This window comes from Trichechus manatus, unplaced genomic scaffold, assembly GCF_000243295.1.
Source record: "Trichechus manatus latirostris isolate Lorelei unplaced genomic scaffold, TriManLat1.0 scaffold00026, whole genome shotgun sequence".
Taxonomy (NCBI): Eukaryota; Metazoa; Chordata; class Mammalia; order Sirenia; family Trichechidae; genus Trichechus; species Trichechus manatus.
Window position 1 is genome coordinate 22,300,618 of NW_004443962.1, and position 20,483 is coordinate 22,321,100.

The window sequence follows — 20,483 nt, forward strand, 5'->3', positions numbered from 1 at the left end:
CACATACCTACTCCACTGGCTAAAATTAAAAAGACTGGCATATCAAGTGTTGGTAAGGATATAAAGCAACTGAAATTCTCATACATGGCTACTGGGAGTGCAAAAGGTTACAACTACTTCTGAAAGCAGTTTGGCAGTTTCTTATACAGTTACATATACACTTACCGTAAAACCCAGCAATCCCAAGATATTACCCAAGGGAAATAAAAACCCATGTACACTAAGACTTGTACGTGAATGTTTATAGTAATTTTATTCTTCATAGCCAATAGTCTATTCATTCTAAGCATCAGCATTTTATTGTTCCCTAAAATATTTGCTCCTTTCAAATAATGTATTATTAGAAATACTTACATCTTTAGTTTAAAAGGTAACATGGTTTTTATTACAATTTGTTTCTTGCTGATCAAAATCTGTAAGAATATCATTAAAACTCTCATTGGATCATATGGCCCTTTGAAATTCAATAGACGTCAAGATCACACAAATATTTACTAATATACACATTTTATTATGTTTCCAGGCCAAAAACATGACTCTTTATAATTTAAATTCTTAGCTCTAATGCTTTATATAAATAAGAAAACCTTATTCCTTAAACCATAGGTCCGCAGAATGAAACATTGAACTTTTCTTATATCCTCCTTTTTTCAGACATGTTTTATTTCCAGAAAGCATTTGTTTGAAGCTTTTAAACAATGCTGTCCTCTCATAGAATATAAAATGTGGCTAAAAATTGGACTTTCTATTACTGCCAAAAAAGTCAGGGAAAATTTATCTTATGAGGTAAGAGCTGGTATGTGATGTTGCCTTCTCTCCAAATAGAACTGCATTAAGATATTGTTAGAAATTAACGACTAGGAATTTATATTAAACTTTATAAACAAATAATAGACTACGAATTATTGTTTTTCTTGTAGGATTGGAACTACAAAATGCAATTACAACTCTGTAACATTTATGTAAAAGATATACCAATGAACACCAAAACTGATGTTTATGATGAGGCAGTCATCTATGTTATTCTCATACATGGAGCTGTAGAAGATTGTCAGTTACGGAAAGCTTATAGGGCACCTTCTTTAATTCCTATTACATGCCATCAGGTAAAGAAATATTAATTTGTGTCTTCTGTCAATATGACGTATTTTCAACAAAGTATCAGCATTAGAAAAATTATCATGTTAATCTTGGGCTTTCCACCTCCCATGCTTCCCCTCCCCTAATAAATAGACACACATACATACAATGAGTTCACTGATTACTTTGGCACTGAGTAGCCAAGCACCAAGCTATTTGTATCCAACATCGGTAAAGGAGGTCAAGCTGTACCTTTTGGCCACAGTTACATTTGGATGAAGTCTTCCACAGCAGAAGAGGGCCTATTAAGTTCATTCACATATCAGAGAGGACACTCTCTCTGGACTGTATCATTAATACTACAGACCCATAGACCCATAGATCAGTGCTATTTCCCCAGCTATTTCAAAAGTGAATGTAAAAGTGAAGGCCATCTCAGATTTAAGCTGTTGCTGGAGTTCCTCTGCCAAGCAAAATGAGAACCTGGGCCATGTGAAGAAGAAGAGAAGGTGTGGTGTATGTGTGTGTTTGTGTGCGTGTGTGTGTGTTTGCATGTATTGGGATAGAGTAAGAGAGACAGACATAGAAGAAATCAAGGGACCTATAGTCAATTAAGTGTATTTTTTAAGCAGCTAGTATATGATAGAAAGTGCCACCTGAAACTGCATTTGGCCAAAGTAATAGACAAAAGAAACCTGCAACCTGCCCTCAAGAGATCTCGCAATCAAATGGAAAGAAACAGATATATAAATACAGTAATAAAATGTTTAAATCTATGGTAGATGTGCTTTTAGGGTGTAGTTAGGACATAAGAAAAAAGTGAGGTGGGGCTGGGAAGAGTCCTGAGGTTAGCAACAATCACAAGAATATTTCTGAAAGTGAAGCCACCAGTGCCAACGTGAAGCCCGGTTAACGACCTGTCCCCACCTTTGCCAGTGGATGCATTGCAGCAGAGCTTTGGTTCAGAGGCTGGCTGGAACTCACACAGTCAAGCAAGGATGCTTGAAACCCGCCACTCCTCTAGGAGCCCTGGTTGCTGTGGCCTGGGTACCGATGCCACTCAAGGGATGTTAAAAACAACCACAAAGTGGAGTGATTTTTTGAAATCTAGTGTTTTTTAAATTTTCCTCTTGCCATGTAGAAAAACATTCTGGGTGATTTTTAAAAGACCATTGATGATTAACTCTTGAACATTTCTCTCATTTGGAAGAGAAATGAGTAAAATATTAAAAAATTAAAGAAAGTATGTGGAATGTTGACTTTAGCAAAACCAACATATCCAGGAATTTTAAGATGTATATCTGGGTGATTTACTGATATTTTCAACTTTCTCCCAAATGTCTGGGCAAGGACTGCGATGGTAACTTACCAGAGAAAACATTTAATCATACAATACTTGCTCAAAAATTAATTTGTATTCTGTCGACTTTCAGATACAAGGCACTGAAAATTTCACAAAAATAATGATTCTTCAAACTCCAGTTGATGTGAAAAAATTCAGATGGAATACTAAAAAGTATGTCCCTTCATGTAAACATTCTCTTGCATCGCAATCATTAGGTGAGTTTTGTTTCTTTGAACAATTTTGGAAACTTCCTTTCCCTTCATAAAATACATGTAAAAACATGCGCATTTGGACACTGCTGCATGCATTCTGCCTGGAATACGGAAGGGCGCTTGGAACTGCCATTTGCATCTGTGGCTGTGTTCTGACTGAGAGTATCTAGCCTTTAGTTAGAAATTATTCTATGTTTCATCTAAAAGACCATGCATAATTGTCAAAATAATATTTTTAAGGATTAATAAAGGAATTACAAGATTTTTCAAACAACTAAAATATTTTATATAGCAGTGATATTGAAAATAGCAACGTGCTATCTGAACAACAGACATGTAAATCATCGGAACTGAGTGGATAAGCTTGAAATAAAGCCTGTTCTCTTTATAAGAATTTCACACAATAAAAGGCAAATCATAACATAAATAATTATTTAATAACTGCCATTAAGCCACTGATTAAAATTTGGAAAATAAATTTGAGAGAGATTTAAAAATTGAATAGAGAAAAATTAATTTATGGAATAACTAATAATAAAACAATTTAATATCTGTCATTTCACAAAAGAAAAAATAATTTTATAAATTTAAGGGCTAGAAATTAATTTTTTAAATTCTGAGTATCAATAAAATTATTACCAATCAATAGATAAGCAAGGGCAATTCATAAAAGAGAACTTTATTTAAAAATAAAATGTGGAACAATCCTCAACATTGCTAATATTTAAAGAAACAGAACTTAAACATTTGGTCTACTTAATTAGTGGGTTTTTTTTTAAGAATTATAATACCTATTGACAAAAAAATGTAGTGAAACTGATATATAGTCTTACTTTGTTGATACCAATATAAATTGACAAAGTAAAATTTTTAAAAGATACCAAAAGCCATAAAAGGGTTTGTATCCTTTATTAAATAATCTTATTTCTAGATCTTTATCCTGAAGAAATGAAGCAAAAGAATAAAAATGGTAATTGAGCATTATTTATAAGAAAAAAAGGAGAAGTAATTAAATTGCCTAATAAGGGATGGTTAATTAACACATCAGTCAACACAATTGAATGTTATATAGGCCTTAAAAAATTAATTTTCCATGTAGCAGCTAGAAAAATACCAACAATATATGCCAAGGAAAAATACCAATATTGAATACCAAGTAAAATTATTAATGGTATAATGCTAATTTTAAGTGAATTGTATCTTTATGATATTACAATTATATAATTTTGAATCCATAAGAACACAAAATAAAATTGCCTCATGGGTTCACACTGACCCATGATTAAGCATAAACAGGAGATATTGGGACTTTCACCATCTGCTCCTTCTCCAGCCACCTCATCTCCTCCTTCTCTAAAACCTAGCCACACCAAACCATCAATGGTTCACCTACTCTATCTGGGCCCTCTCACTTCTGAGCCTTTGCACTTACTGTTACCTCTGCCTACAACAGCCTAAACATCTTCCTCTCCCCATCTCCTCATTTCATGGGGCTGACTCCTTCTTATCCTTTAAATCTCACCTTCTTCTCCAAGGAGTCCTTGCTGATGCATCCCAAATACACAAAATTGCATCAGATGACTATCCTGTGTGCTTACGTAGCCTGCTGTGCACACAGCCCTACTTTTCTTTTATTTTGTTGGAAAGGTTTTGCATTTGTGTACTTGCATGTCTGTCTGCTCCACTAGATGAAAACTCCAAGAAGGCAAGGATCTTAACTTTGCTGCTTTCTTCTGCATTCCCTCTGTTCACCGCAGTGCCTGGCAGTCTTAATGTCACCGCTGTTGTTAGTTGCTGTTGAGTTGATTCCGACTCATGGCGACCCCGTGTGTGCAGAGTAGAACTGCTCCATCTGGTTCTCAAGGCTGTGACCTTTTGGAAGCAGATCATCAGGCCAGTCTTCGGAGGTGCCTCTGGGAGTATTCAAACCACCAACCTTTCAGCTACTCGTAAAGTGCTTAACCATTTCCACCACCCAGGGACTCCTGGCACTCCTAATACATATTAATAAAAAAGTACTTTGCGATGGTGGGACTGCAGATAATTTTGTCTCTCTACTTTCCGAACTCTGCTGTTTTGTTAGATAGCCTTTATAAGACAACCTTTAATCTCTTTTTAAAAAGTGACCCCTCTTCCTATCAATTGAGACAACCACTCATTTCGGGTCCTGAGTGTGCGTGATTTGAATCTGATTTAATGTGATAGTTGGACTAATTGAAACAGGTATTTGTTTCAGTGGCTAAATTAACACAATCTTTTTAGAACTAGATGAAGCCAGACTATCGACAGAAGACTTTCCAGCTAGAACAAATATTAATGAGGTAAATTTAAATCAGTCTTTTTCAAAGTTTTCTTTTGGGTAAAAGTGTCTGGAATTTGTGGAAACTACTACCAATGTATTTTGTTTTTGTTTTTTTTATTCTGAAGAACACCCCTTGTTTTGTAGATTTTAGAACGCAGAATTTCCCTCAGCAGGGTACAGTGAAAACTGTATTTTTAGGTAAATATTAAAGAAATGACAAATAAAAACAAAGTATAAGGGATGCTGGAATATTGTTCTTAACTCATATTAGCAACCAGGAGCTATCAGGAGTGGCTATGGTTGTAATATACATGAACGAGCTCCTTGGCTGGTCTGAGGCTCCCACTGCTACAGTGGGCTATGCATCTAGGATCTTACAACCCATATGGTGTTCACCCCTGTATCCAAATGCCTAGCACAAAGTAAGAGCTCAATAATAAGTGTACTAATCTAATTTATTCAGGGCTAACCTTGGTAGTTCAGGAAGTACCACAAATGTTGATCAATTTCAGCATCCAGTAAGAACTTAGATAGGTCATGAGGGGATCTTGGGATCTTCAGAACCCTAGGGCAACCTTGCAACACGATTCCACTTTTTGAAATAGTATAGAACTCGGGAACTTAAACCTAGCTGTGAGATGTAGGGAAGTTACTCACTGCACTGAACAGAGAGATGTAGGGGAGTTCTTCACTGCACTGAGCAGAGAGATGAGGGGAAGGTACTCACTGCACCGCGCAGAGAGATGGAGGGAAGATACTCACTGCATCTATGCTAACATGCCTGTGTCTGGATCTTAGGTCACTCCACATGGGATGTAGGATTTATTTTTTATTCTAGTCCTTTCTTTTTTTTTTTTTTCCCCAGAAGACAGGCCTGGTGATCTGCTTCTGAAAGGTCACAGCCTTGGAAACTCTATGGATCAGTTCCACTCTGCACAAATGGGGTCGCTGTGAATCAAAATTGCCTCCACAGCAACTAACAACAGAATGTATCTCTTTTCTGTATCTGGGGTGAGCTGAAACATTTTGCCTTGAGTACTGAATCCAGGGTGTCACCAAATGGCATATTCACGAATCGCAGGCTTCCTCTCCTAGGACTTGACTTAATGTTTCTGTGCAGGGGAAGGCATGGTGAATGCCCTGTTCTGCTTTCACTAGGAGTTCCTGTTGCCATCAAGAGGCTCTCGACCCATAGCCACCCCACAGGACAGAGTAAAACTGCCCCATAGGGTCTTCAAGTCTTAAATCTTTTCTAAGTTGTGTTTTAGGTGAAAGTTTACAGAGAAAATTAGTTTCTCATTCAAAAATGTATACACAAATTGTTTTATGACATTGGTTGCTCTCCCCACAATGTGTCAGCACTCTCACCCTTTCTGTTTCCATCCTGGGTTCTCTGTGTCCATTTGTCCAGCTTTCCTGTCCCGTCCTACCATCTCGTCTCTGCTTTTGGGCGTGTGGTGCCCATTTGGTTAATTCTAGTTCTTGCCAGGCTGTTTGTCTTACTTCAAGGAGGTGCAGCTTATAATAGCCAAAATCTGAGAAATACACAAGCTAGATTATTGTGTATTTGGTTGTTAAAAATATGTTTTACATCAATTAAGTCCACTTGCTAGGTACGAACCTATGAGGCCACCTGTTCCTTCTCCCCCAAATTGCTCTTCACAAATATATGTTGAATGAAAGATGACTGTAAGCTACATGAGGAAGCTGAGGATGTTTTTCTCATGGCCATCTTCAGCTCAGACATATCCGCATTCCCTGGCCTTCAAGAGTCCAATCCCCTTCTTTAATACCCAAGTTCCCATGCTGCATGAAAGCAGGAAGTTCAGTCCCTCCAGTTAAGTAATTTGGAGACTTCTTGGGGAAATTTTTCCGCAGACCTTCCCTGGCTGTTGCTTGCTGCGTGGACCTCCTGGCAGAAGAGCACAGGGCCTCAGAGCACAGGCTGTGTCATGAGACGCCTGGATTTGACTCCTGGCTCCACCATGTATTTGCCATGTTGCTGGGATCCTGGACAAATATCATATCCTGCCTAATCATCACTTTCCCCATCATTAAACAGGGAGAATAACAATACCTATCTCATAGTATTGCTGTGGGAATTAAAGAAATAGAAAGTACACTGCCTAGTGTTTGGGACATAACAGGCAATCCATATATACTATTACCATTACTTTCTGCTAATCCCTTCTTAACACCATGAACTACTTCCCTAAACTTCTTCGGCTTTACCTGTGCTAATTTTATAAAAATGTGGATATAGTCACCTCTTTTAATTCTCCAAAACACAGCCCCTGCTAAAGACTAAGGAAGAACAAAGGGAAATTACAATGCAAAAAACGATGAGGAGGACTTGAGACAAAATATTAGATAGCTTCTAGAGTCCGCCTATCAAGTCACGTTTCTCCTTAGCCATCATTAGCTACCAGGTTTGTAGGATTCAGCTTAATGATGTATTTTGGGGGATGTAGGGAGGAACTGGGAAAGTTAACGTTCTTCCTGTACAAATTCTCAAAAAGTGCTGCTTTTTCATTACTTAAAAAAAAATTGATAACATGATGGTTGCTAATAGAGGAAGCCGTGTGAAAATTAGTCCATTCAATGGTAGAAACATCAGCTAGGGAGACATTCAGAGAAGGTCGTCACATTGGCTTGTTTAGTAGATGACTTTTTCCCTGATGTTAGATCCTGGCTATGTGTCTGGTGAGTTCCCTTCCCACTATCCCAAATCCTTTCCCCACCACCACCCCAGGATTGTGGTTCTACCTTTGTGTAACAAAAAGGCCTGTCAAGACAGGGCCAGAAGGCAGAAGGGGACAAGGAAGCTGGTGATAGGGAAACCAAGGTTGAGTAAGGATATTGTTGATGTGTTGTGAGATTGTTAACTATTGTCATAGGGCAACATTTGTAGTAACTGTTAAATGAAAAACTATTTTGTTCTGTAAGCCTGCATCTTAAGTGAGAATAATAGCACAATTGGAAGAGCATAGTCAGTGTCACTGAACTGTGCATGTAGAAATTTTTGAAATGGTGCATCTTTGGCTATGTGTATTTTCACCAAAAAAAAACATTGAGAAGTTAGAGGGTTGATATGTTGTGGGGTTGTTAACCAATGTCATAAAACAACATGTGTACTACTGTTTCATGAGAAACTATTTGTTATGTAAGCCTTCACCTGAAGTACAATTAAAAAAAAAAAAAAAAAGGGGGCCAGTCAAGAGCCTGTCACATCATCAAGCAGCTTCGTACACAAGGTTTTGGTCCCCACGATGGAGCACTAGGAAGTCCCAGTCCTCGTCCCCTGCTCTGCAGACCAGATTCTACGCAGCCCTGTTTTGTTAGTCTGATCCTTATTAACAGTCGCAGAATTTGACTCTTATCTCCTATCTCAATTTCTAGGATAAACAGCCTACAGAATCATTTTATGATGTCAGCCCAGATATAAACACCAACAAGATATCCTAGAATAAACCTAAATGAAAGTCTGGTTAGCTGTCTCAGTTTCCTCAATGTGACTGGGAGCAGACCTGTCCCTGGAGATTACAAACTGAAGCCAGAAGCTCATTTGTCCTTTGTGTGGGAGTGTGAATTGTAGCACTTTCCTCTAGCCAAATGATTCTTCTAGTAACAGTACTTCTAAGTTCTAGTTTGAAAAGTTCATTTTAAAATAATATTCTTTTATCTAGACTTCTGAAACATCATAGTCTCCAGGTTGTCCCTCTGTATTCTGTCACTTAGTCTGATGTGCAACATTGGCTGCTCCTAAACAGACAGGTCATTTTTCAGGCCACCAGGTACTGTGGAAGATACAAAATGGCAATAAGTTCTGACTTCAGTTCTCGAGAGTTTATGTTCTAGTCAGGGAGGTAAAACATACCAAAAGGCAATTAAATAACAATATAAGATACACTATGACTAGTACCGGAGCCCTAGTGACACAGTGGTTAAGAGATCAGCTGCTAATCAAAAGGTCGGCAGTTTGAATCCGCCAGTCACTCCTTGGAAACCCTATGGGGCAGTTCTACTCTATCCTGTAGGGTCCCTAAGGATCAGAATCGACTTGGAGGCAATGGTCTTTTTCCTTGTGTTGTTTTGTTTTATGGATGGTACCAGATGAGCCTAAGGGAATTCCAAAGAGAAACAGCTGGCTAAGGAGAATGAACAAAGTCTTTGTGGGGAGAGAGAGAGAGGGTGTTTGGAATAGAGGACCCAAGTAAGCAAGATGTTAGGGGACAATGAGTAGACCAGTCTGGCTGTTGGCTGTTCAAAATGTGTTGCCTATGGGAAAAATTTATATGTATCCGTGCCTTGTATGACTCTACACCAAATAAATCATATCACTGGGTTAAGAAACAAAAAACATCAAAAAAGCAGTTTTGTCTACATTAAGAAAAAAAAAAAAGTAAACCCTTGCGTGCCACGTGCTATGACAAAGACCACATTTAAAAAATAGATTTAAAGTCTAACAGTACACTATGAAAAGTTATATGCAAAAATTATTGGCAATAAGAACAATATCTTTATCTTGGAAAAATGTATACAGAATGATAGAGAAGACACTATGATCCCAATAGCCAAACATATGAACAGCCAATTCAGGAAAAATACAATTCCTAACATATGAGAAAAATAATAACCTAAGAAATGCAAAGTAAAACAAGAATGAAGTATTAACATTTGTTTATTAAATTAACAAAAATTCTGTTCAATGGTAATATCTATTTCCTTTGAAAATAGAATGACATTGGTTTTCTCATATTTGGTTGATAGATGATGTCTTAGTTAACTAGTGCTGTTAGAATAGAGATACCACAAGTGGGTGGCTTTAGCAAACAGAAGTTTATTTGCTAGCAGTTTTGGAGGCTAGAAGCCCGAATTCAGGGAAGGCTTTTTCTCTCTGTTGGCTCTGGGGATAGGCCCTTGTCTCTTTTGAGCTTCTGCTCCTGGACGATCTTCATGTAACATGGCATCTCTTCCCCCATCTCTGCTTGCTGGCTTGCTTGTTTTAATCTCTTTTATATCTAACGAGATTGACTCAAGACACACCCTATACTAATCCTGCCTCATTAACATAACAAAGGCAACCCATTCCCAAGTGAGATTATAACCACAGGCATAGAGGTTAGGAATTACAACACATATTTTGGGGGGACACAATTCTATCTGTAACAGATGAGTAAAAGCAATTTGTCAATATATACTGACAAAATGCTCAGGCAATTTGACTCAGTAATTCTTCTGGAAAGCAATCCAAAAGAAGTAGTCCAAAGTATTAAAATAGACACACATACAAAATGCATAGTGCTCTACTATTTCTAATGGCAATTTTTTTTTAAAAGTCCAAGTGGCAACAATAAGAAAGTATATAGTTTCACTACAGAGTGTCCATACAAGAATTTATTATACTACCATTGGAAAGGTTGTTTGTGCAGTCCAATATAAAATATGAAAAGAGAAGGCAGAATGTATATATAACATTTCTTAACAAGAAAAAAGTCTAGAAAAAATAAATCCAAATGATTAAATGAAGGTGTTAGAAGAGTGAGATTAGGGGCATTCTTGTTCACCGCTCTTCTTTTATGTGGTTCTATTACTCTTATTGGAGTGTCTAGGTGGTGCAAATGGTTAATGTGCTTGAATACTAACTCAAAGGTTGGTGGTTCGAGTCCACCCAGAGGCACCTCAGAAGAAAGGCCTGGCAACCTACTTCCAAAAAAATCAGTCATTGAAAATTCTGTGGTGCAGAGTTGTACTCTAACACACATGGAGTTGTCATGAGTCAGAATCAACTCAATGGCAACTGGTTTTATTACTTTTATAATGAAGAAAAAGTTATTATAAAACTATTAAACATTATTCAGATATAAATTATTGAAAGTTATCTGTTCTTTTCTACCATTCTTTGTATTCAGCGATAATAGTGCTGTGAAAGGGAGTGGTAATAGCCAGTCCTGAAACTCAGTGACTGATAACGGCCTAAGCCGTTATTTGCCACTGTGGGAAATCCTCCTCCTGGTAATCCCCTACACCTGTCTAGCTCAACAAGCTCCAGTGGCTTATCAGATCCCAGTGTAGCTCATGCTGCCTCCTCTTATGATGAGTAATGATTAACACTCACTCGTTCAGCTGCCTTCATTGGCCTCAACAATGATCACCAGAAATGTTTCTTGGGCTAATGGATGTCGCTGTGAGTCAGAATCAACTCCACAGCAACAGCTGCGGTTACGTTAGTACTCTAGTCTGGTTTGTAGGTTGATGTAGATAGACTGTAAAGCTCTTTTTTTTCTTCTTCTTCTTTTCTTTTTCTACTTTCCACTTCTGTTAGGAATGGTTGACAAGACTATTTTGAAGACTGAACCACTGTTACAAGATGCCTCCAGCTGTTGAAACACATTTCCCTGTATCAAGAGGGAATAATTTCAAACTGGAATCCTGTGTGGATGCACTTGGAGCCACATAGGAAAGAAGTGTTGACCTTCCATTCAGTTTAAAATGTATTTTGTGCAAAATTTCCTTGAAGCAAAAAATTTTAGAATAAGTTTTAGTCTTAGAGTCAGAAAATAATATTATGCCACCTAGATAGTTTGCATATTACTCTTGGAACAATGATGCCTTGGCTATTTTTAAGAAAAATAAAACACTATTAAAACAGATTTTAAATGTTGCTCTTGATCCAAGTATTGATTTTTGTCATTCATTGTACTTCACTCATTTGAGGACTCTCAGAGAGTTAAAACAGTAAAGAATGGAAACTGATTCAGACTGAACCGTATGACTCAGTCCTAAATGAAGTTTCCATTATCTGTTTTGCTCACCATTATTCATACAACAACGAGCACAATGCCTAGGACATAATTTTAAAAAACAACCTTAGCAGTTGAGAGTTATTGTGTGCTTCGTGTATGCCAGGCGCATAACAAGTGCTATGCAGTTATAAACTCAATAAATTTTCATAACAACCCTGTAATGTAGGTACTGTTGTCATTCCCAATTTACAGATGTATAAACTGAAGCAAAGAAGCCCCGGTTGCGCAGTGGTTAAGTGCTCGGCTACAAACACGAAGGCCAGAGGTTTGAACCCACCAGCTACTCGGTGGGAGGAAAATGTGGCAGTCTCCTTCCGTAAAGATTACAGCTTAGGAAACCCTACGGGGCAGTTCTGCTCTGTCCTCTAGGGTGACCATGAGTTGGAATTCGACTCAACGGCAATGGATTTGGTTTGGTTTGATTAAATGGAAGCAAAGTGAGTTTTAGTAATTTACCCAAAATCACAAAAGTAGTACGCAGTGGAGCAGAAATTTGAAAACAAGTCTGTGATTAGCTATTATTCCATATGCCCCTCCAGAATAGTAAGCTCTCAATAAATATCTGAAGAATTAATTTAAAAAAAAAAGTAAATATATTTCTGCAGAATCATGCTTCCACCTGAGGGTTGGGAAATCTGACTGTTATCCAAATTCTGTTATTACTACAACTGGTGTTGTTGTTGTTGTTGGATGCCATCAAATCAGTTCCGACTCATAGCAACCCTATGTACAACAGAAGGAAGCATTGCCCAGTTCCATACCATCCTCACAATCATCACTATGTTTGAGCCCATTGTTGTAGCCACTGTGTCAATCCATCTCATTGACAGCAAGGAAGGGTCTTCCTCTTTTTCACTCACTGTCTACTTTACCAAGCATGATGTCCTTTGCCAGGGACTGATCCCTCCTAACAACATGTCCAAATTACATAAAACAAAGTCTCATCATCCTCACTTTTAAGGAGCATTCTGGGTGTACTTCTTCCAAGACAGATTTGTTCGTTCTTCTGAAAGTCCATGGTTTATTCAATATTCTTCACCAACACCATAATTCAAAGGCATCAATTCTTCCATCTTCCTTATTCATCGTCCAGCTTTCACATGCACATCAGGCAATTGAAAATACCATGGCTTTGGTCAAATGCACCTTAGTCCCCAAGGTGAAATCCCTGCTTTTTAATACTTTAAAGAGTTCTTTTGCAGCAGATTTGCCCAATGCAATAAGTACACTTGATTTCTTGGCTGCTGCTTCCAGGGGCATTGATTATGGATCCAAGTAAAATGAAATCCTTGACAACTTCAATCTTTTCTCTGTTTATCATAATGTTGCTTATTGGTCCAGTTGTGAGGATTGTTATTTTATGTTGAGGTGTAATTTTTATTTTATGTTGCTGTAGTGTTTGATTTTCATCAGTAAGTGCATCAAGTCCTCTTCGCTTTCAGCAGGCTTTTTAGCAGGTTGTTAATGAGTCTTCCTCCAATCCTGATGCTGCGTTCTTCTTCATATGGCCCAGTTTCTCAGATTATTTGCTCAGCATACAGATTGAATAGGTATGGTGAAAAGATACAACCCTGACGTACACCTTTCCTGATTTTAAACCACGTAATATCCCCTTGTTCTGTCCAAACGACTGCCTCTTGGTCTATGTACAGGTTCCAGATGAGTTCAATTAAGTGTTCTGGAGTTTCCATTCTTTGCAACATTATCTATAGCTTGTTATGATCCACATGGTCTTTGCATACTCAATAAAACACAGGTAAACATCTTTCTGCTAGTCTTTGCTTTCAGCCAAGATCCATCTGACCAGCAAAGATGTCCCTCGTTCCAAGTCCTCTTCTGAATCCGACTTGAATTTCTGGCAGTTCCCTATTGATGTACTGCTGCAACTGTTTTTGAATTATCATCAGCAAAATTTTACTTGTGTATGATATTAATAATATTGTTTGATAATGTCCACATTCTTTTGGTTCACTTTCCTTTGGAATGGGCACAAATAGGATCTCTTCCAGTCAGTTGGCCAGATAGCTGTTGTCCAATTTCTTGGCATAGATGAGTGAGCGCTTCCTACACTGCATCAATATGTTGAAACATCTCAATTGGTATTCCGTCAACTCCTGGAGCCTTGTTTTTCACCAATGCCTTCAGTGCAGCTTGGACTTTTTTCTTCAGTACCATCAGTTATTGATCATATGCTACCTCCCTAAATGGTTGAATGTTGTTCAATTCTTTTTGGTCCAGTGACTCTGTGTATTCCTTCCATCTACTTTTGATGTTTCCTGTGTCGTTCAATATTTTGTCCATAGAATCCTTCAGTATTGCAACTTGAGGCTTGAATTGTTTCTTCAGTTCTTTCTGCTTTAGAAATGCTGAGTGTGCTCTTCTCTTTTGATTTTCTAACTCTAGGTCTTTGCACATTTCATTATAATACTTTACTTTGTCTTCTCAAGCCACCCTTTGAAATCTTCTGTTCAGCTCTTTTACTTCATCATTTCTCCCATTTGCTTTAGCTACAACTGGTAGTGGGCACATTTTCAGAGGCCAAGTGTAAAAGATATCAAGACTCCATTCATAAAAGTGTCATTATGGAGAAGACAATTTGGTTGTCCCTTTTGGGAAAATCAAATCAAACTACTTCCATTTCTCTCCAAAATTGAAGTCAGCCAATTTTTTTGTTTCATTTTGTTTTCTGGTGATAATTACATGGCAGCTGTTGAGGTGTTTGAGGAAGCCCATTAATGAGTATCTCTCTTCTCCTGAGTTTTGAACCAACTGAAAATTAAGACAAATGATTAAAATGTACACACACATGCACACACCCTTGTTAGTTGTTGTGCTGACATAAGAGAACACGGTTGCCTTCTGTCCTCCAGAACTGGCCAGAATGATTACGTAGACATTCATCAATAAGCTTACTGCATACCTGAGAACAGTGGAAAATAAAAGATTTTTAAGGGCAAGTTCACTCCTAGAAAAGATCAGGAAGGAGACCCTGGGCAAAGAATGCCCAGGTTCTGCTTCCAAACTCATCAACCAGATAAGCCACTTGTTGTTGTTAGGTTCTGACTCATAGGGACCCTGTGTACAACAAAATGAAACTCTGCTCAGTCCTGAATTATCTTCACAATTGTTGCTATGCTTGAGCCCATTGTTGCAGCCACTGTGTCAATCCATCTCGTTGAGGGTCTTCCTCTTTTTCACTGACCCTGTACTTTACCAAGCGTGATGTCCTTCTCCAGGGACTGATCCCTCCTGACAACATGTCCAAAGTATGTAAGGTGTAGTCTCACCATCCTTGCTTCTAAGGAGCATTCTGGTTGTACTTCTTCCAAGACAGACTTGTTCACTCATCTGGAAGTTCATGGTATTTTCAATATTCTTCGCCAACACCACAATTCAGAGGTGTCAATTCTTCTTTGATCTTCCTTATTCATTGTCCAGCTTTCACATACATATGATGTGATTGAAAATACCATGGCTTGGATCAGGCGCACCTTAGTCTTCAGGGTGACATCTTTGCTTTTCAACACTTTAAAGAGGTCTTTTGCAGCAGATTAGCCCAATGCGATGTGTCTTTTGATTGAACAGGTACAGTGAAAGGATGCAACCCTGACACTCACCTTTCCTGACTTTAAACCATGCAGTATCCCCTTGTTCTGTCTAAACAACTGCCTCTTGATCTGTGTACAGGTTCCTCATGAGCACAATTAAGTGTTCTGGAATTCCCATTCTTCACAATGTTATCCATAATTTATCACACAAACTTTAGGAGGTAGGCACTATCATTAGCCCCATTCTACAGAGGAGGTAATAATGAATATTAGAGAACTCAGATAAATTAAAATCACACAGCTAGACATGATGGTACTGGAACTTAAATCCTCCAAGCACATTCAGTGTAAATTATAGTAAAATCTGCGAAACCTGTCAGAGAAGGACCACTCAAATATTTTCCACTAATGGCGAGCAATAGACAAGTGGTAAGACTGCATCCTGTCAAAGAAGGAAAACTTGCAAGACCCAGAAAAACAAGGTAATCTCTTCAAGTTCTGTCTCTCACAGGTTCCACTATACAATACTTTTTAGGTTCTCTAAATTTTATTTTGGAAATCTAATCTATTGGATATTAGTCATTGTCGGTGTCTAACTAGGATCACGTACTGGATTGTAAACATCTCATGCAGGAAAAGAACCCTGCACAAGGCATAGACATAGAAAATAATCCCAGTTCCATATATGGGGCATCCCCACCCTCACCAGCAAAGAATGGGTGATTGTGTGACCAAGACTCTGCCTTTCTGGGAAAGAATGTAATGCACACTTTGGCCTGAGGGGGGTGCTAATAGCATCGTCTTTGGCTCTCACTCCCATTTGACTCTTAAGAGGATAACCGCTTATTTCAGAACATTGTCTGCTTTGCAAAAATTTGATTTAAAGCCTTTTTCTTGGTCTTTCCACCCATGGATTTTTATTTATTTATTTAGCTGAATTCTTTTTATTGTGCCTAAACTTAATTTGTATTTTTTCTCCTATTTAACTTATCTTCTATATTAGCCTTACAAATGGGAAACAGAAACTTTGCATATGAAGGAAAGTTCTTCCCAAGGGTCATTCATAGCCCAAACAATGACTGGGCAGTACTGTACCACCCACCTGCTGGTTACCTCTGTGCGAGCCCGCGCTGGGAGCTGACCAAGTTCCCACTTTGTTTCCAGAAAGTCTTTAATAACCCTATGGGAAAATGACTGTTCCCGACAAGTCAGTGGAGCTATATGCTTAAATTCCTCCATATGAAAGGTAAAGCTTAGCCCCAAAGTTCACCCAGAGACCTACTGGAACACTATTGCTATCTTATCTTTAAAACCAAGCACTCCCTAGTAGGAAATATCAGCAATTAATAATCATAATTTTCAAAAATATAGCTCTCTGACATTAGCCAGTACTCTTAATCAGCTCATATTCTGCAGTAAGAAGGAAATAAGTAGAAAGTTATACTCAGAAAAAAACCTCAATATTACCTTACCAGATAGCATTGACTCTTTCTATAAAACTTTTTGAAGGGAAGCAAAACAGGAGGTCTTAGTTATCAGATTCAACAAGAAATCTTAAATAAACCAGTTGTCCTATCATAAAAAGCTCCAAAAAGATTTTGTGGATAAAACAGCTCTCCCAGCTCTGTTCTCTTATCATTAAAATAAAAAAGGACTGGGCTAGGGCAGAATTTATCCTCATTAGGTCTTTTAGAATGAAGGAGCTTCTTAGAATCACTCTTATCCAAAAGGACTCTAACTTAGCTTGACAGCTGAGGCCAGCTCACAGTATGAAAGACACTCAAGAACTGGGAACCCATAACATACCCAAGGCATGCTAGTATGCTGCAGCCTCTCCAGACACACTGAAGTGATGCAGACCCAGGTTCAAAGCCAAGTTCATCTTTCAGCCAGTACTTATTGACTAGAACAATAAATAGGCAGATAAAGCACACGCGCATTTTGAGATATCTGACTTCTATGAGTCTGGATGTAAGTCGAGATAATGGCATTTATACCACAGACCTCTCACATGAATAAATGAGGAATTATATCTAAAGCATTTAACACAGCGCTTGGATTATAGAAAGCACTCAACAAATGGTTCCTGTGATTATATTATCTTATGATCCTAAAAGTACAGCAAAACACTCTTTTCACTGATCACTGTTCCTCTACAGTAATGCCAGAGGATAGGGAAACAAATCTGAAAATCCCAACCTGGCCTTCCTCTGATTTCACCACCATCTGCTTAAAAAGTCAAAGCTTTACTTACAATGCAGTTCACATGGAATTCATATTCTAATGTATATCAGATACTGAGAGAAGCACTGAAGAGAGTAACGAGCGGGAGGGATGGCTATGACTCAAGTATTTGTGGGTTTGTTTGTTTTTTTTAGCTTTTTTTGTGTGGGTGGGTGTGTTGTTACACTTTCATTTGTGGAGTGGGGGGTAAATTCTTTAGTCTAGAGTTTGGTTTCCTTGCAATAAATGTGCATATAATAAATGTCCTGCTCTTCCTGCTACCTTATACAAACATACGACATTTTCCTCCACAGCTCAGCTTCTCCACCCAGTGGTCTAAGTAAAGCAGTAGCTTGAAAGTTAGGGAGCAATACCTCGCCTCCCCTTAAATTACAATGACAAGCTCGTTTCCAGCCATCACCTCTACCACGTTGACTCCCTGGACTCAAAGAAGCCTTCAGACAAGACTGGAACTTATCAAGCCCTTGGTGAGGCAGCCCCCAGGCTGCCTGCCCAAGCTGCCCCACCCAGGGCTTGTTTTTATTAAGTGCCTTCGAGTCCATTTCAACTCATAGCAACCCCATGTGACATAGTAGAACTGCCACATCAAAACCAAAACCAAACCTGTTGCGGTTAATTCGATTCCAACTCACAGACCATAGAGGGTTTTCTAAACTGTAATCTTTTCGGGAGCAGATCACCCGGTCTTTTCTCCATGGGAGCAACTGGTGGGTTCAAACCACTAACCTTTCAATTAACAGCCGAATGCTTAACCATTGCAGATCCAGGGCTTGGGGGATGTAGTTCATGCCCTACTCACTGGTTACTCACTGGCTAAGCCCCTTGTCTAATTTGTCTCTCTGCTGAGAAATTCAGGCTCCCAGCTGCTGACTTCTCAGTGGTGCAAATGGTGCTGAGGCCCATTGGAAAGGGGGGACTTTTAGATAGGATTGATGGTCTGTTTTTTGTTTTTCTGAAGGTGATGGGAAAGAGAAAATATTTTCTTTCTTACTTCATTGTTTCATCTAACTTACTAATATGAGAGATTTCCTGTGTTTCAGATATTCCCATAATAAAAAATTCTGCCACTCCAACACCTTTCCTGAAGTTACTTATATAGGGGACCAATGAAAAATTGAGTGGAGGTACCGTGTTATTGTAAATGGGCGACGCTGCTTTGTGCGTGAAGCCCTCTTGGACTGGCATTGCCCTCCTTTTCTTCACAGGCCTTCCTCACTCCTGAATCCTTTCTTCTCCTAGGTAGGGAGTGTCCACCTCTCTGCCAGTTTCTGATAAAGTGGTTCTGGAAATCCCCCCAGAGCCAGACGGAACTATGGAGATCAGCTACCGGTACTTCGTGATGGGTCTGGTGCTGCACAGCTTACCCCCCAATTTCTCTAAAACTGACTCTTCTAAAGCCCCCTCCCCATCCTGCTCCCACCTGATTTGAGGCATGGCCTCTATATTATTCAAGGACAAGCAATAAAGTATTTATTAACTCTGTTTAATAGCATCTCAAGGAGCTCCACCAGAGCAGGCCTGTATCTATTTCACTTACCATTGAACCTAGAGTGTCCCATATTTGCTATGCACTCAGCATAGACTCACTGAAGGAATGAATGAACAACGGAGAGTCCAACTGGACCATCTATTAAATGTAAGAATAATACAAAAAAATCCATAATGCCTATCCCCAAATTAATTTCTTCCTTTTTCAGTTGGGATATAATTTATATTCAGTAAAATAAGTGCTTTTCAGTATACAGTTCTATGACGTATGAAAAATGAAAAAAGTCATGTTATCACAATAGAATCAAGATACAGACCTCCCATCCCACACAAAAAAATTCCCCCATTCTGCTTGGAAGTCAGCACCTCCCCCTTCCTCTGCTTTCTGTAGTTTTGCCTCTTCTAGAATGTCACGAAAGGTGCATGAGCAGCAAAAGACAGAATAGGTAAATGGGACCTCATCAAAATTTTAAAATTTTGTTCATCAAAGGATTTTACCAGGAAAGTAAAGAGACAATCTACAGATTGGGGAAAATTTTTGGAAACCAAATATTGAATAAGGGTTTAATATCCAGAATATATAAAGAACTCTGACAACTTAACAACAGAAAAAACAAACCAATCAAAAAATGGCAAAGGACTTGAAAAGACATTTCACCAAAGATAATATACAAATGACAGCACATTAAAAAATGTTCAATGTCCTTTGTCATTAGAGAAATGCAAATCAAAACCACAATGAGATGTCACTTAACACTTACTAGGATGGATACAATTAAAAAACAAAAAGCAACAGGTGTTGATGAGGATATGGAGAAACTAGAACCCTCTTTCATTGCTAGTGGGAAGTAGAATGAAATTGCTAGAAATTCAAGCTGGTTTCAGAAGAGGACATGGAAAGAGAGATATCATTAGTGATGTCAGATGGATCTTTGTTGAAAGCAGAGAATACCGGAAAGATATTTACCTGTGTTTTATTGACTATGCAAAGGCATTCAACTGTGCAGATCATAACAAATTATGGATATCATAGTGAAGAATACAAATTCCAGAACCCTTAATTGTGCTCATGAGGAAGTACATAGACCAAGAGGCAATCGTTCAGGCAGAACAATGGGATACTGCATAGTTTAAAATCAAGAAAGGTGTGTGTCAGGGTTGTATCCTTTCACCATACTTATTCAATGTGTACACGGAGCAAACAATCTGAGAAGCTGGGCTATATGAAGAACACAGCATCAGGATTGGAGAAAGACTCATTAACAACCTGCAGTATGCAGATGACACACCTTGTTTGCTGAAAGTGAAGAGGACTTGAGACACTTACTGATGAAACTCAAACACTACAGCCTTCAGTATGGATTACATCTCAACATAAAGAAAACAAAAATCCTCACAACTGGACCAATAAGCAACATCATGATAAATGTAGAAAAGATTGAAGTTGTCAAGGATTTC

The 20,483-nt window shown here is 38.5% G+C and overlaps 1 protein-coding gene across 1 annotated transcript in view; it reads left to right on the forward strand.

Moving 5' to 3' along the window:
* Window positions 1-2,717, forward strand: part of SLC9C1 (solute carrier family 9 member C1) — a 146,337-nt gene extending 143,620 nt beyond the window's left edge. Inside the window, exons 22-24 of the mRNA XM_023728901.1 lie at window positions 655-786; window positions 921-1,106; window positions 2,514-2,717. Of these exons, the coding sequence (XP_023584669.1) occupies window positions 655-786; window positions 921-1,106; window positions 2,514-2,690 (495 nt within the window). The 3' untranslated portion in view covers window positions 2,691-2,717. The remainder of the gene's footprint in view (window positions 1-654; window positions 787-920; window positions 1,107-2,513) is intronic.
* Window positions 2,718-20,483: the final 17,766 nt, after the last annotated feature.